The sequence below is a fragment of the Chelonoidis abingdonii genome, chromosome 14, assembly GCF_003597395.2.
Source record: "Chelonoidis abingdonii isolate Lonesome George chromosome 14, CheloAbing_2.0, whole genome shotgun sequence".
NCBI lineage: Eukaryota > Metazoa > Chordata > Testudines > Testudinidae > Chelonoidis > Chelonoidis abingdonii.
The window spans coordinates 19,557,081-19,570,120 of record NC_133782.1 but is presented as its reverse complement, the minus strand read 5'-3'; the positions used below and the strand labels follow the sequence as shown (position 1 = coordinate 19,570,120).

The following is a 13,040-nucleotide window of genomic DNA, read 5'->3' as shown; positions in this document are numbered from 1 at the left end:
ATGCAGTTTTATACAGGCACAAACTGTACCCTCAAAAACAATTGCCAGGTCATGGAGCACCAAAAAAGTAGTTTCTTTGTGTTCCTACATGATAACAAGGATCGGAAGGGGCCCTTAAGCATGTGTTCACGTAGACCCTTTAGCTCATGAGAACCAAGAGACAGGCAGAAGGTGACCAACTACTCATAGAGGATGATAAACCTCTCTTCCTTTCTTCTCCTCCAGGCCCTGAGTACCAGAAGAGGAAGCTGCTCCAGGAGATCATTGAGAATGTCGAGAATGTTGCAAACATGGAAGCGATAGCACTACCAACCAAATCGCCACCACCGTCAACCCCTCCAGAAAGCCCTCAGATCCACGAGAAAGACTCTGCCCACCTCAAGGAAAATCCAGCCCGAATGCCATCTCCGAGTCCTGCTGGAACGCCACCAGAGGCAAAGCGAGCAAAGCAGAGTTCACAGAGGGATGGCTTCCTCAGCCCAGGCAACTGGAATGGGGATCACAGCAGAGACGGAAGCCTCACAGGAAGTAGGCCCAGCACACCATCCAATGCACTGTTGGCACATGGGGAGAAGGCAGCAGCCAGCAGCAGACCTGCCTCACAGAACTCCATTCGGCTGAGCAATACCAGGACTTCAGCAGACCAGATGGAAATCAAGCCCCTTCAGAGGATAGTGCAAGAACCTGATGTCGAATTATACCAAGGCTATCACAGCTATGCAGTGAGGACCTCCCCAGTCACTCCCCCCTTGGACTTTGAGGAAGAACCATTCCCTGTCCCCAAATCACCTACCAAGTCGGTCTCCCCAGAGCCAAGAACTGACGTGAGGGCTATTGAACACAAAGCAGAACTTCAGAGGAGGGGAGGTACACCCATCACTCAGCAGGAACCAGCACCTGAAGAGAAACCAGTGCCCAGAGCAGAATCTAAACCAGAGCAGCCCACACCAGAGCCCAAACATAAACAAGAGCTGAAGCAAAACCATGTAGCCGAGCACAAGGCTGCTGTGAAAACAGAAGCTGCAACTGAAGCCAAGCCTGAGCAACAGACTGATACCAAGGCTCTGGCTAAACCTGAACCTACAGTGGTAGCTAAGAAGGAGCCTTCCCCTGAAGCAGTGACACAGGAAGTGGATGAATTTGAAGAGGTGATGTTGCATGGTAGCCTATTAGAATGGGAATTTTATGCATGTGGGGCCAGATTTTCAAATCTGCCTTTGAAATTGTGCATTCACGTGGGGTGGTTGCACACCTCTCACCAATTTGCATGTGCAAGTGTGGGCACAAAATCTGCACATTCACTTTGGAAGGCTGGTTTGAGATTTCAACGTCTGGTGAAGCATCTTGCCAGTATCTTGGTTAATTCGAGGTAATTTAAATTTAATATAACTTTAGATGAGACCAGATGCCCCAGCGTTTCTTCTGGCCTTAAAATCTATGAAACTATGAAAGATCTCTGGGATAGTTTTATCCATGCCCAGGGCTAGTGCAAGGATATTTCGCACCCTAGGCGAAACTTCCACTTTGTGCCCCCCCCTGCACCCTCACCCTGAGGCGCCCCCCCACGGCAGCTCCTCCCCTCTTCCCTGAGGCGCCCTCCTTGCGGCTGATTGGCACCGCAAGCCTGGGAGGCAGGAGAAGTGAAGTAGCCACGGCATGCTCGGGGAGGAGGCGGGGCAGGGGTGAGCTGGGGCAAGGAGTTCCCCTGCATGTCGCCCCCCCCCCCTTACTTGCTGCAGGCAGCCCTCCCCGCGCTCCCCTGCCCCAGTTCTCTCCACCTAAATGCTGGCGGCAACCAGAGCAGCTGAAGATCCGACTGCCACGGTGGCTGCCGAAGAAAATGGCGTCCCCCAAATCCTAGTGCCCTAGGCGACCGCCTAGGTCACCTAAATGGTTGCACCGGCCCTGTCCATGCCTAATGCAAGATTTCCTGCTAGTGACAGGATGGCTGAGGAGATTGGGAATTGACCTTTCAGCTCCAGTTCACTGGTTTGTATCTGGAACAACTGGGCAGTGAATATTAATAAGTGAACCTCAAAAGGGCCTGAAGGTTTAGATACTTAGAGTTTCAGAGGTTTCTTCAAACCTTTATGACCTAGAAATTAGGCTGGAACCCTCATAAGAAGTGGCTTTCCCGGTGTCTGTGGGGTTAAGCTGGACTGGTAATACCACAAAGATAGTGTTTCTCATCTTATTAAAACATAGTTCTGCTTCCAGTCTCAGGGGAAAGAGGTGCTTGGAATCTTTTGTTACAAATATTAAGTGTTTTGATTGTCATATGAAGTTGGGGTTTGACTTTCTGCCTCAAAGTAGGGGTGATTGATAGGGTGGGTTCTTATTTGATCCTCACTGGCTTACCTCTTCCTAATCAAAAGCTGTTGTTACCACCAGGTGGGTTGGAGGCTTGTATCAAGAGAGCCATGGTCTAAAGCCGGCATAGTGGCCTAGTGGACAGATGCCCACATCACAAAACCCCTGTCCACATAATCTATCTAAGGTACTTTTATGGCCCTCGTTGCCATCGTACCTGAGTGCCTCAAAATCTTTTTACTATATTTAGGGTCCTCATTTTCAGAAAGTGCTGAACACCCATCCTCTGAAAATCAGGCCTATTTCCAATATCTCAAGCTAGGCTCTCCAAATTTTAGACACTCAGCGTCATTAGTTGCTTTTGAAAATCTTGGCCTAAGTGACTTGGCCAAGGTCATACAGGAAGTCTGTGGCAGAGTGGAGAATTGAATGCAGGTTTTCTTTGCTCCAGGCTACCACCCTAACCATTGGACTGTCATTCCTCCCTAATAATGGGATAGGCCCCTGCTCTGAAATTGGGATCTGAATGTTCCCTGAAGCTCCTGATTGTGTTCTGATGCCAGGTTTAAGTTTTCCCAATAGAGAGGAAGAGGCTGGCCAGCAGATCAGGATCCCAAGTCCCGGGGGCAGTTGAATCTGGGGTTGTGGTTTGGACTCATGGCTTGAAGACAGAAGCTTAAAAAGTTATTCTGATCCAGTCTGAGGTGGCCCTGATGATAAGCGTGTGAGGATGACTGATCGTTACAACCTCAGGTTACCGTATAAAAGTGCCCCCTGAGAAGGAGTCCAGTTACTCTTCAGCCTGAAAGTAATACGCATTCCATGTGATGACTTTTGTTAGCAGCTCATTTCTCCTCCCCCAGTTCAGGTAATGGCCTTTCTTTCCCCGGTCATTGTAACCCCAACTGCTGCTGTAGTCTAGCTATGCAATTCACACGCGTGACACTAAAGGGGCCAAAATTGATCCACAACTTCTGGCTTTTGTGCAGTGTAATCATTTACATGCATCCAGTTCCCTTTTGGGTCCCATAGCCATTTGTAAGAGGGGTTTGTTTGCTTTTTCTTCCAAAGTAACCTTCATAGCCGGTCCTGCCTCTAGATGAAAAAGAAATTGTAACACAGAAAATTATTGTCCAACATTGTATTTAAAATGTTCCTTTGTCTCTCTCTATTCCTGGAATAGTTTTCACACATCAGATGTGGGTGTGTAAAATAAGCCTGTGCTTCATCTATCTCTCCACCTACAAGGAAATTAAAATGGTTTTCTCCCAGCCCCATGGCAGTGTTGGAACATCAAATAATACAATAAAAAAATGATGGAAGGTCAATATCACAAGAAAATGGCTTTTCTTTTCTCAACATGCTATTTTCTCTTCTAGTCCCACATTAAGACAATCTAGCAAAAATAAAGTATGTTTTTCTTCTTAAAAACAGCAACATTGCAAACATGGACAATTTGTGGCAGAGGCAATGGAATTTTGAAAAACAACTTGAAATGAATTGTACTAGTTGCTTGCACAAGTCCAGAAAGACTGCCATGGTCTTTTCAGCCTGGTCAGATAGCGAAGAAGATTTAATCAAAGAACAAGAGTGAGAGCTGCTGGATACTCAGCACTTTTGAAAATCAGGCCAGTTATTTAGTTGTCTAGACTTAGGCTCCCATTTTTGAAAGAATTTTGTTTCAAAGTGTCTTTTGAATTGGGTGGTAGCTCAGGGAACTGTAGCTATGTCTGTATTTGAATCATGGCGGTTAATACTTTGCTTTGGCTTTTTTTCCTTAGGGACCTAACACAATCATGATCTGCATGGTCATCTTATTGAATATTGGTCTGGCCATATTATTTGTACATTTTCTGACATGATGTGCCCCTCAGTCAAGGTAAGATCGACATATACGTGGAAATGAAACAGTGAAATGAGTTCAGGGGGAGAAAATTTCCTGCTCCTGTTTTGAATATTTCCTTAAAGAAAGACTCCAACTTATTCCTTTTTTAAATGGCCAACTTTGCTGGCTGCACCAATAATTCACAGCCAATAATTTATTCAGTAAGTGTTGCCTCTTTTTGTTGTTGCTATTAGTTTGCAAACCGATAGGGATTCTCATGTGTATTCATTATCAAAAATATTAGCTGAAGAATTCTTGGTCAGTTGTTTTTTCATGGGGGTGGGACTTCGTTTTTCAACATTCACATCGGAACTGTTTTGGCTGAGTGTAAATCACATGATATACTTTTAACCTCGCTCCCTCACCCCCGTTAGATGAGCATGATTTACAGAGTAAGATTTCCAGCATTGGTAGAGCTAGCCTGATTCAGATAAGGGTTAAACTATGGATCAGAGACTGGTCTGGACACTGAATGGGGATGAAGGTTTAGCTTAGGTTTGGTGGCATTAAAATCTTGCATGCAGTCCCTGTGAGGCTACAGGCCCAAACAGTAAATCTCTCATAAGTTCGCACAAACTTTCTATCATCTTGGGCTGAAAATGTGCAAGGAAACTATTGCATTTGCACCTTAATCTTAGTCCTGACTTGGTCTCAAGCCTGAATTAAAGCTCACAGACCCTTCTTCAGCTCATGCCCATTCAAAGTTTGACTCAAGCTCCTGTTCTGTTGGGATGACCGGTAGCTAAAACAGCTCAGCTAAACTCTGCTTTATTTAGCTTAATGTATTAATCATTATTCCAAGGGTGTGAATAAAACCTGTGGGGGGAAATACATTAATAGACTTTACTGCCTTTTGCAGAAGGATAAACAGCAGCTCTTAGCAGCCTGGTTTCAATTTCATTCCAAATCTGCCCACAGACAACTTGCAGCATGTGAAGCATATGTTTCAGTCTTAAGGACTAAGCCCAGCTTCCTCCCTCATAAAGGATCCAGGCAGAAAGGGAGATGCTATCCTAGCACACTCCCTCTGACCAGAAGCTCCTCATGCTCTCATATAACATACTTAGGAATGGTTGTACATATTGCTCTTCACTAACTCTTCCATTGATCTTTGACCGGAACAGGTGTTACCATTGATGCAGACCATGGACCTTGGCAGGGATTAAACTCTTGGACATACGCAAACATCAAAGAGGAGGACTTTAGAAGCCAAAGTTGCACCACAAACATGAACCTTAAAATAAAGCTTTCAGATTATCTGGTTAGGATCAGTGCTCCCAGTTTGTGGGTGACACTCCAGTCCAACAAAAAGAAGCCTGGATTTTTGCAACCCTTCCTCGTTTCTAGGAACTAGCCATTGCCTTAAAGTGTTCTCACCAAAGTCACTGATTGTGCCAGGGAAAAGGGATTTATCTGTAGTTGTAGAAGCATGTACACTTAAGTGCCCTGTGTTCTTTGACTCCCTTGATTGACTCCGTGTCAGAGATTTTCCCAAAGAATGTCAGTAAATGCAAAGAGATAATGCAATGCACACGTTAGAGAGGAACACTCATAACAGCCAGGCCAGAGCTGGGGATGTTCAACCACTCCACTAAATCCCAGAGTATTATCAATCTACTGTTAGCAAAAGCCTTAGGCTGCTTCCCCTGCTGCTACAGAAATGAAGTTAAATTATTTACTAACAAGGCATAGCCTTGAGGGAACCCATACTTGGAAGTCAGTGAATCTAATATCATCCAAGGTGAAGAAACCAAAAGCATTTCCTCTCCCGGCTTCCATAATAATTTCCAAAAATGAGTGCTGAGGGGCAACTGAAATTGGGCTGAGTGTAAAGCAAGCAAGCATCCTCAGACCAGATAGCTGGATCACAGATGCTGCTGCTGAAGAACTAGTAGGGAGGTTGCATTGTGTTGTACATACTTGACAGATAGCTGTTTGTCTTGAGTGGGCAAATACTAGCAGATGGAAACCATGTCTGCTTATGGACTATGCAGCACCCACACACTGAGTCTTGTTGCTGAGGGTTGTCCACAACAACAGCAGTTAGATAGGATCATTTTGCAGTAAATTACTCCACAGCTGTAATTGTTGAAGAAATATTTGGCCCGAATTCCTTTGTTTAAAAACAAACAAAAAACCCCAGTTTAAATGTTGCATTCAGAACATGATGTAAGTTGCTATTAAACTAGGCAACTAGCTTCCAAATACTGAGATACCATTATTGCGCCTCTCCAGTATCTTTTCTCACTCATCCTTGGGCTGCAGACATGGCCTTCTGGCCTTGTTGTCCCAACAAAAGGGAATGGATTTGTCAAACAATTGTATGCAGCACCGTTAAAATGAAAGAGCTCAGGTATTTCTGTGAGAAAACAAAACAAGGGATCCAGTCAGACTCCAGTGTATCTGGGCCTCAGGCTGAAAAAGACCCAGCACATAGGCGTTAACCAGCAATAAACTAAAGAGGGGACAATTCTAGGCAGTGTTCTGGTGTTGTAGACATAGAGGCCTTAGCGATATGCAATAATCCTACAAAGAACTACAAACTGACAGTCCGACTGTACTTTTGTAAGGAGATACTTCCTTCACAATATGTTCTGACCCGTAGCAGTACAAGCATATAAAGATGGCACAGATGAAGTTACAGTTTAGTGTGAGACTGAGTGCTTGGACAGTTCTTTCTTTTTAAAATCAATATGTATTTTGTATCAATTTCTATGGTATTTTAAAAATGTATTTATGGTGGATTATGCACCTCATGTACCCTAAAGTCCTGCAGCACAGTACCAGGTGGGAGAACATGAGAGAGAGAAAAGAATGGCAGAAAACTGATGGATAAAGGGGGGAGGGGAGGGAAACAGTTCCAAATGCCAATCTGTAAGGATTTCAGATACAATGTGGCAAATGTGCGGGGGTTAATACAGATTGGAGACACAGGGGTAAAATCTTCTGTGCAATTTAGGTATAATTTATCAGTTGTTGAAGATAAAATTCAGATAAACAGGAGTGATAGTTCTTTTCTCTCTCTTCACCCCCACCCCATATTTATTTTGTGACTATATTTAGCTCAGGAATGTTGCCACAGTAGCACTTACATGGTATTAATTGTGGGAGGAGAAATTAATTTGATCCCTGTCTGGAAACCATGTGTCTGTTCCAGCCCTGAGAAAGCAGAGAAGTATCTCTTAGGAACTTTCACAGACCACAGGGTGGTAGCAATTCATCTTTTTTGAACCTATCTTCTTTTTCTAAATATAAATGTATTGTAAACACCAGGATCAGTTGCTTTGAAATGTTATGACCCATTTGCTGGCACTTAGGTGCCAGCTGTACTGTTTCAATATGCCTGTTGCTTTTTTTAACCACATATATGACTGAGAGATATAAGAGATCTTTATTTATCTCTAAGCACAAAACCGGATCTTTTAAAAAATGCTAAGGTGATTTCTCTCCCAGTTTGTATGCATGTGATGTGCACTCAGTAATATGCTTTGTTCCCAGTAATGTTCTGAGAAAAGTAGGTAGATTTGCTTTTATAAACAAAAGCCCTGAGGGGCTACATGCATGCATGCATGCATACATATATATATATATATATATATATATATAGCCTCTTTGGCTTTTGTTTCTTTAGATGCAAAGTAACAGATTTACCTCAAACTGCATGCCTTCAGAAATGACTAGGATATTTTGATAAACTTTTCAGGTCTTACAAAGATAGAGATACATTTCATTCTTCACAAGGACTGCCTTCTTCATAGGTTTTGCAAGATGTGTACTGTCCACGATCGGTGTAATACCGGCCAGAATTTTTAGTCAGTTCTGCTGGATTACACGCAATAATAAACAGTTATCTGCTCACTTTATTTATTGTGTATTTTTAGAGGCAAAGGCCAGGGAGGGTGTGTTTAGGACATGGTAACATGGCTTCCTTGCCTCATTTTTTAAAGGAATGCTTAGGATTGTGTGGCCCAGAATTTGACTTATAACAACCTGACTTTGTTCCCTTACATCTGTGTGAAAAATTCATGGCTTTTTTAAGGAATGCTTTTTCAAAACGTGTCAATTCTGGCTTTTAAAACCTTTGATGCCAGCAGCCCAGCTCCCATTTAGAACCCTACAATAAAAAAAAAACAGGCATGCTGCCCACCGCTCACAAGTGACCCCACAACACTGTAACAAATCAGCACACATAATTGAGCATTATGGGGGAGACCCTACAATAACAAAGCCGTGCATGCTGCCCACTGCTCACGAGTGACCCCACAACACTGTAACAAATCAGCGCACACAATTTAGCATTATGAGGGAGACCCTACAATAACAAAGCAGGGCATGCTGCCCACTGCTCACAAGTGACCCCACAACACTAACAAATCAGCGCACACAATTTAGCATTATGGAGGAGACCCTACAATAACAAAGCCGGGCATGCTGCCCACTGCTCACGCGTGACCCCACAACACTATAACAAATAAGAGTACAACATTTCAGCATTATGAGGGAGACCCTACAATAACAAAGCAGGGCATGCTGCCCACTGCTCACGAGTGACCCCACAACACTAAAAAATCAGCGCACACAATTTAGCATTATGAGGGAGACCCTACAATAACAAAGCCGGGCATGCTGCCCACTGCTCACGAGTGACCCCACAACACTGTAACAAATCAGCGCACACAATTGAGCATTATGAGGGAGACCCTACGATAACAAAGCCGGGCATGCTGCCCACTGCTCACGAGTGACCCCACAACACTATAACAAATAAGAGTACAACATTTCGGCACTCAGGGAAAAGACCCTTCAATAAATAACAAGCTAGTGTGTGCAGATCTTTGCTCATGAGCAACCTACAGTAACCAATTTATGAACGCCTACAGGTACAGTAGAGGGGAAGTCATTATACTTATGGAATTGATTTTAATTTCAAGGAAGAAGTTTTCAAAAAGTGGGCAACTTTTGAGTACAGCCCAGAAGGGCAATGTCACTCGAAGGGCTGGGGACTGGGGTGGAGGGCGTGGGAGCACTACAGAGACAGCCTACTCTGCCCATTGCTCACACATGCCCCTCATGAGGCCACGTCTACACTACGCTCGAAAATCGATTTTAGATATGCAATTTCAGCTACGAGAATAGCGTAGCTGAAATCGAATATCTAAAATCGATTTACTTACCCGTCTTCACTGCGCGGGATCGATGTGCGCGGCTCGCCATGTCGATTCCAGAACTCCGTTTGTTTTGGTGGTGTTCCGGAATCGATCTAAGCGCGCTCTGGGATCGATATATCCCGTCCAGATCAGACGCGATATATCGATCCCCGAGCAATCGATTTTAATGCGCCGATACGGCACGTAGTCTAGACGAGTTTCCCCTGCAGTGTTATTCACCTGCTTCAGAACACTTGCTGCCTTCCTCAGCTGAAGGGTTGGTTCAGCCTAAGACAGGTTGTTGGTTTGGGAGGGGGACAGTTTGAGACTCTCACCCCCAGCAAGACGGTATCTGAAAACTGTGAGACGATATGCATGTTACTGCAGGGGAAAGATTCCAAACCTAATACCCCACAGAGATTCCAGTCCAGAAATACCAGCTGCAGTATAGAATGGAGACGCTGTAAAATAACTCTCCAGCAGAAAGTGATCATGCCACCCAAAGGCAGCAGTTGTCTTCCTATTCCCCTATATTTGGGGCGCTAGAACCCTCTGCTGGAAAAGTGCTGCCATTACACACTAAAGTGCAATATACATAGACCATGAACGTACAGCGAGACCAGAGCAGGGTATGAATATGGCTTTGGGCGTCGTTTTGCTATACAGAATTCTAATGGAAATAGTGAGGTCACAGCTAATGGGAACTGATCCTGGTAAGAGTGAGTGAGTGGGATTAAAACTCCATGGTCAGATTTTGAACAGTGCCCAGCATACAGCAGCCCCCATCATTTTCAGATGGGGGACTGGGACCTGCGCACTTTTGAAAACCTGGCCATGAGCTTCTATGCTTATGGAAGGTGACAGATGATAGTGCAGCCTCTTCATAATCAGCAGCCCTGGGAGGAAGCTGTGAGCTGGCACCTTTGCAGACTTCATACCTGGGCTCTGGTGCCTTGCCTCTCTCAGATGATTTCATTAGCCCCTCCTGCTGCCTTTTCTGGATTCCTTACAAGTCCTGACTATACACATAATGTGCACAATGGGAGAACAGGTTATCTGCTTTCTAAATCCCGGCCACTTGTTGCTAGTCTTATGCATCCAGGCATAGAGACGCATTCACATGCACATGCATATGTTTCAACAGCCGGGTCACCATTGAAAAGTCAACCTTTACCAACAGCTGCTACACAGTGAGATGTGATATAGCTCAGTGTTCTCCTACGTCTAGAATGAGAACTACAGTAGTGACTAGAATAAGAATAGATCCAGTAAACACAATTAGAACAATCATTTACTGTGGTGTGGAAATGCAATAAAGTTCAACTTTACAGTGGTGAGTTCAGGACATTCCCTCATAGATGCAAACCTGTCCTGTACATTGAGACACACAGACAATGGGTGTACAGACACACAATGGTACAAATATGTCTTGCACACACACACACTCTATAGAAATGTAGGGCTGGAAGGAATCTCAAGAAGTTCTCTATTCCTGCCTACCATGCTGAGGCAGAATAAAGTTAACCTAGTCCACCCCTGATAGGTGTGTCGGAGAAAAACAGAGTTCTCACTCTCTGGTTGGCTGCAGCAAAGTCAGATACTTTATTATCTCTAGCAATTGCGTGGCAGGAGAGAGCTAAACAGGTCTCTCTCAGGTAAACAATTACAGCAGCATTTATACCTTTGGTTGCATGCCATAATAAGCAACAGCTGCATTTTGTTTATACATAGATCATCTTATTTTTCTCACTTCTGTTTAGACTATAGTCTACGTTCCATGTTTAGCATAAGGTCACAACAACTTCTCACACAGGTCTTTCCCACTCGCCTCACACACGTCTAGTGTTATTAAGGGTAACAGCTAGCCTGACTCTTGCTCACAGAAGAGACTGTTTGCATTGAAATCCTCTTCAAATCCCTGTCATTTCTTGCTCTACTTCCATAGGTGTTTGTCTAACTTGTTCTTAAAATCCTCCATGGGCAGGGATCCAGGGCCAGCGCTTTCATTTAGGCGACGTCAGCAGTCGCCTAGGGCACCAGGATTTGGGGGGCGGCAATTCGGCGGCAGGGGTCCTTCCGTGCTCCGGGTCTTTGGCAGCAATTCTGCGGCAGGTCCTGCCTCCGAAGTGCTCCGAAGACCGGGAGCGCGGAAGATCCCCCAGGGCACCAAAAACCCTGGCGCCGCTCCTGGGATGCCCCCACCTCAGATCCCCACGTCCAGCTGCGCGGGGAGCGCGTGGTGCTGAGCCGGCAGCTGAAGTTGGAGCGCTGGGAGCGCTGTGCGGGCAGCCCCAAGGCGCAGCCCCTGCTGCGGGGCTTCCTGGAGGGCACTGCGGGGCAGCCACCGCTACTGCTGGTGATGCTGAGCCTGGTGGGGCAGCTGGTGCTCAGCACCAAGCTCCCCGCCAGCCCCGGCTGCAGCAAGGCGCTGTTCTTCCTGCGCAGGGGGCCCGGACCGCTGTTGGCCCCGCCCGGCCCCGGGGAGCTGCTCTACGGGGACCTGCCCGTCTCCTCCCTGGAGCACTTCGCCGCCCTGGTGGAGGAGGTAAGGGGGCTGCATGCGGGGAGCCCCAGTGCGGGGGCGGCTGGATGGGACCCCAGGAGCAGGCCCTTCCCCTCTGTGGTTCTGGGTCCTGGCAGCTGGCAGGGACCTACCCCCACGGCTGCCCCCCTTCTGGCCTGGCTCCCAGTCTCTAGCAGCCCAGGGAACCAGCGAGGTGCCCAGCCTGGCTGTGCTAGTGCCCCAGGTCGGGCCTGGCACCAGTAGGGAACCTCTCTGGTTCCCACCTTAGTTCAGAGATCTGTGACCCATCCCCACCCTCGAGGCTTTTTCCCCTCAGCCTGGCTGAGCCAGAGGTGGAGGCTGAGGAGCTGTAGCCTCCGCAACAGGGTTTAGCTCAGGCGGGGGGGGTAGGAGCAACCCACAAAGCACTCATGCATGGAAGCAAAGAGATTTCAGGGTCATCCCTGATGCGGGACACCTGGGGTGTCCCCAGGGACTACCCCAGTACAGGTAAAGAAACCAGGCTAAGGTTGGGTGCAAATGTAAGGAACACAAGGAAAACAATTCAAAAGGGACAACAACCAAAACGGAAACACACCACCAACACAGTGAACACCAGGTATACTCGGACATCAGTCCCACACAATCCCGTTTCCAAATATCAACCATTTCCAAAAATGCTCTTACTGATCCACACTCCACAGCCACCACAGATACTCGCCCTAACTCTGGCCCACTGTAAGCCCAGGCAGCCAGCAGGGAAGTGTCGCAAAATTCAAAACACACACCTGATAACAGCCTGTAATGCCAGTGTGCCTTGATTAATCTTGTCTCACGGTTACTGAAGCTGTCCAGTGCATTTGAGTGGGAGGGATACCTCAGTGTGGAGCATTGCCTGGCTAACCCAGACTTTGAGAGTTCAATCCTGAAGAGGGCCACATAAGACTGGCAAAATCAGTACTTGAGCCGCTATGAGACAGGCGGGCCAACCCAATGACCTTCCAAGTCCCTTCCAGTTCCTATAAATAGATATCTCAGTTCATTTCTGTAGGACTTGTCAAAGAAGCACAACTATAGTCCTGTTTTGTGTATCTAAATTGGAACTAAATAGTTACCAACTGTCCCAAGTAAAGTGTCACTAAAGAAGTGTAAAAATAAACATGATTTGAAAGGTCAGAGAATAAAGAGGACTCTT

At 46.1% G+C, this 13,040-nt stretch overlaps 2 protein-coding genes across 2 annotated transcripts in view; both read left to right on the top strand.

Annotated features, from left to right (window-relative positions):
• JPH2 (junctophilin 2) overlaps positions 1 to 6,513 on the top strand; it is a 67,112-nt gene extending 60,599 nt beyond the window's left edge. The window contains exons 4-6 of the mRNA XM_032767370.2: positions 226 to 1,148; positions 4,092 to 4,189; positions 5,320 to 6,513. Coding sequence (XP_032623261.1) covers positions 226 to 1,148; positions 4,092 to 4,172 — 1,004 coding nt within the window. The 3' untranslated portion in view covers positions 4,173 to 4,189; positions 5,320 to 6,513. The remainder of the gene's footprint in view (positions 1 to 225; positions 1,149 to 4,091; positions 4,190 to 5,319) is intronic.
• EYA2 (EYA transcriptional coactivator and phosphatase 2) overlaps positions 1 to 13,040 on the top strand; it is a 585,490-nt gene that overhangs the window by 39,356 nt on the left and 533,094 nt on the right. The gene's annotated exons all lie outside the window — the stretch shown is intronic.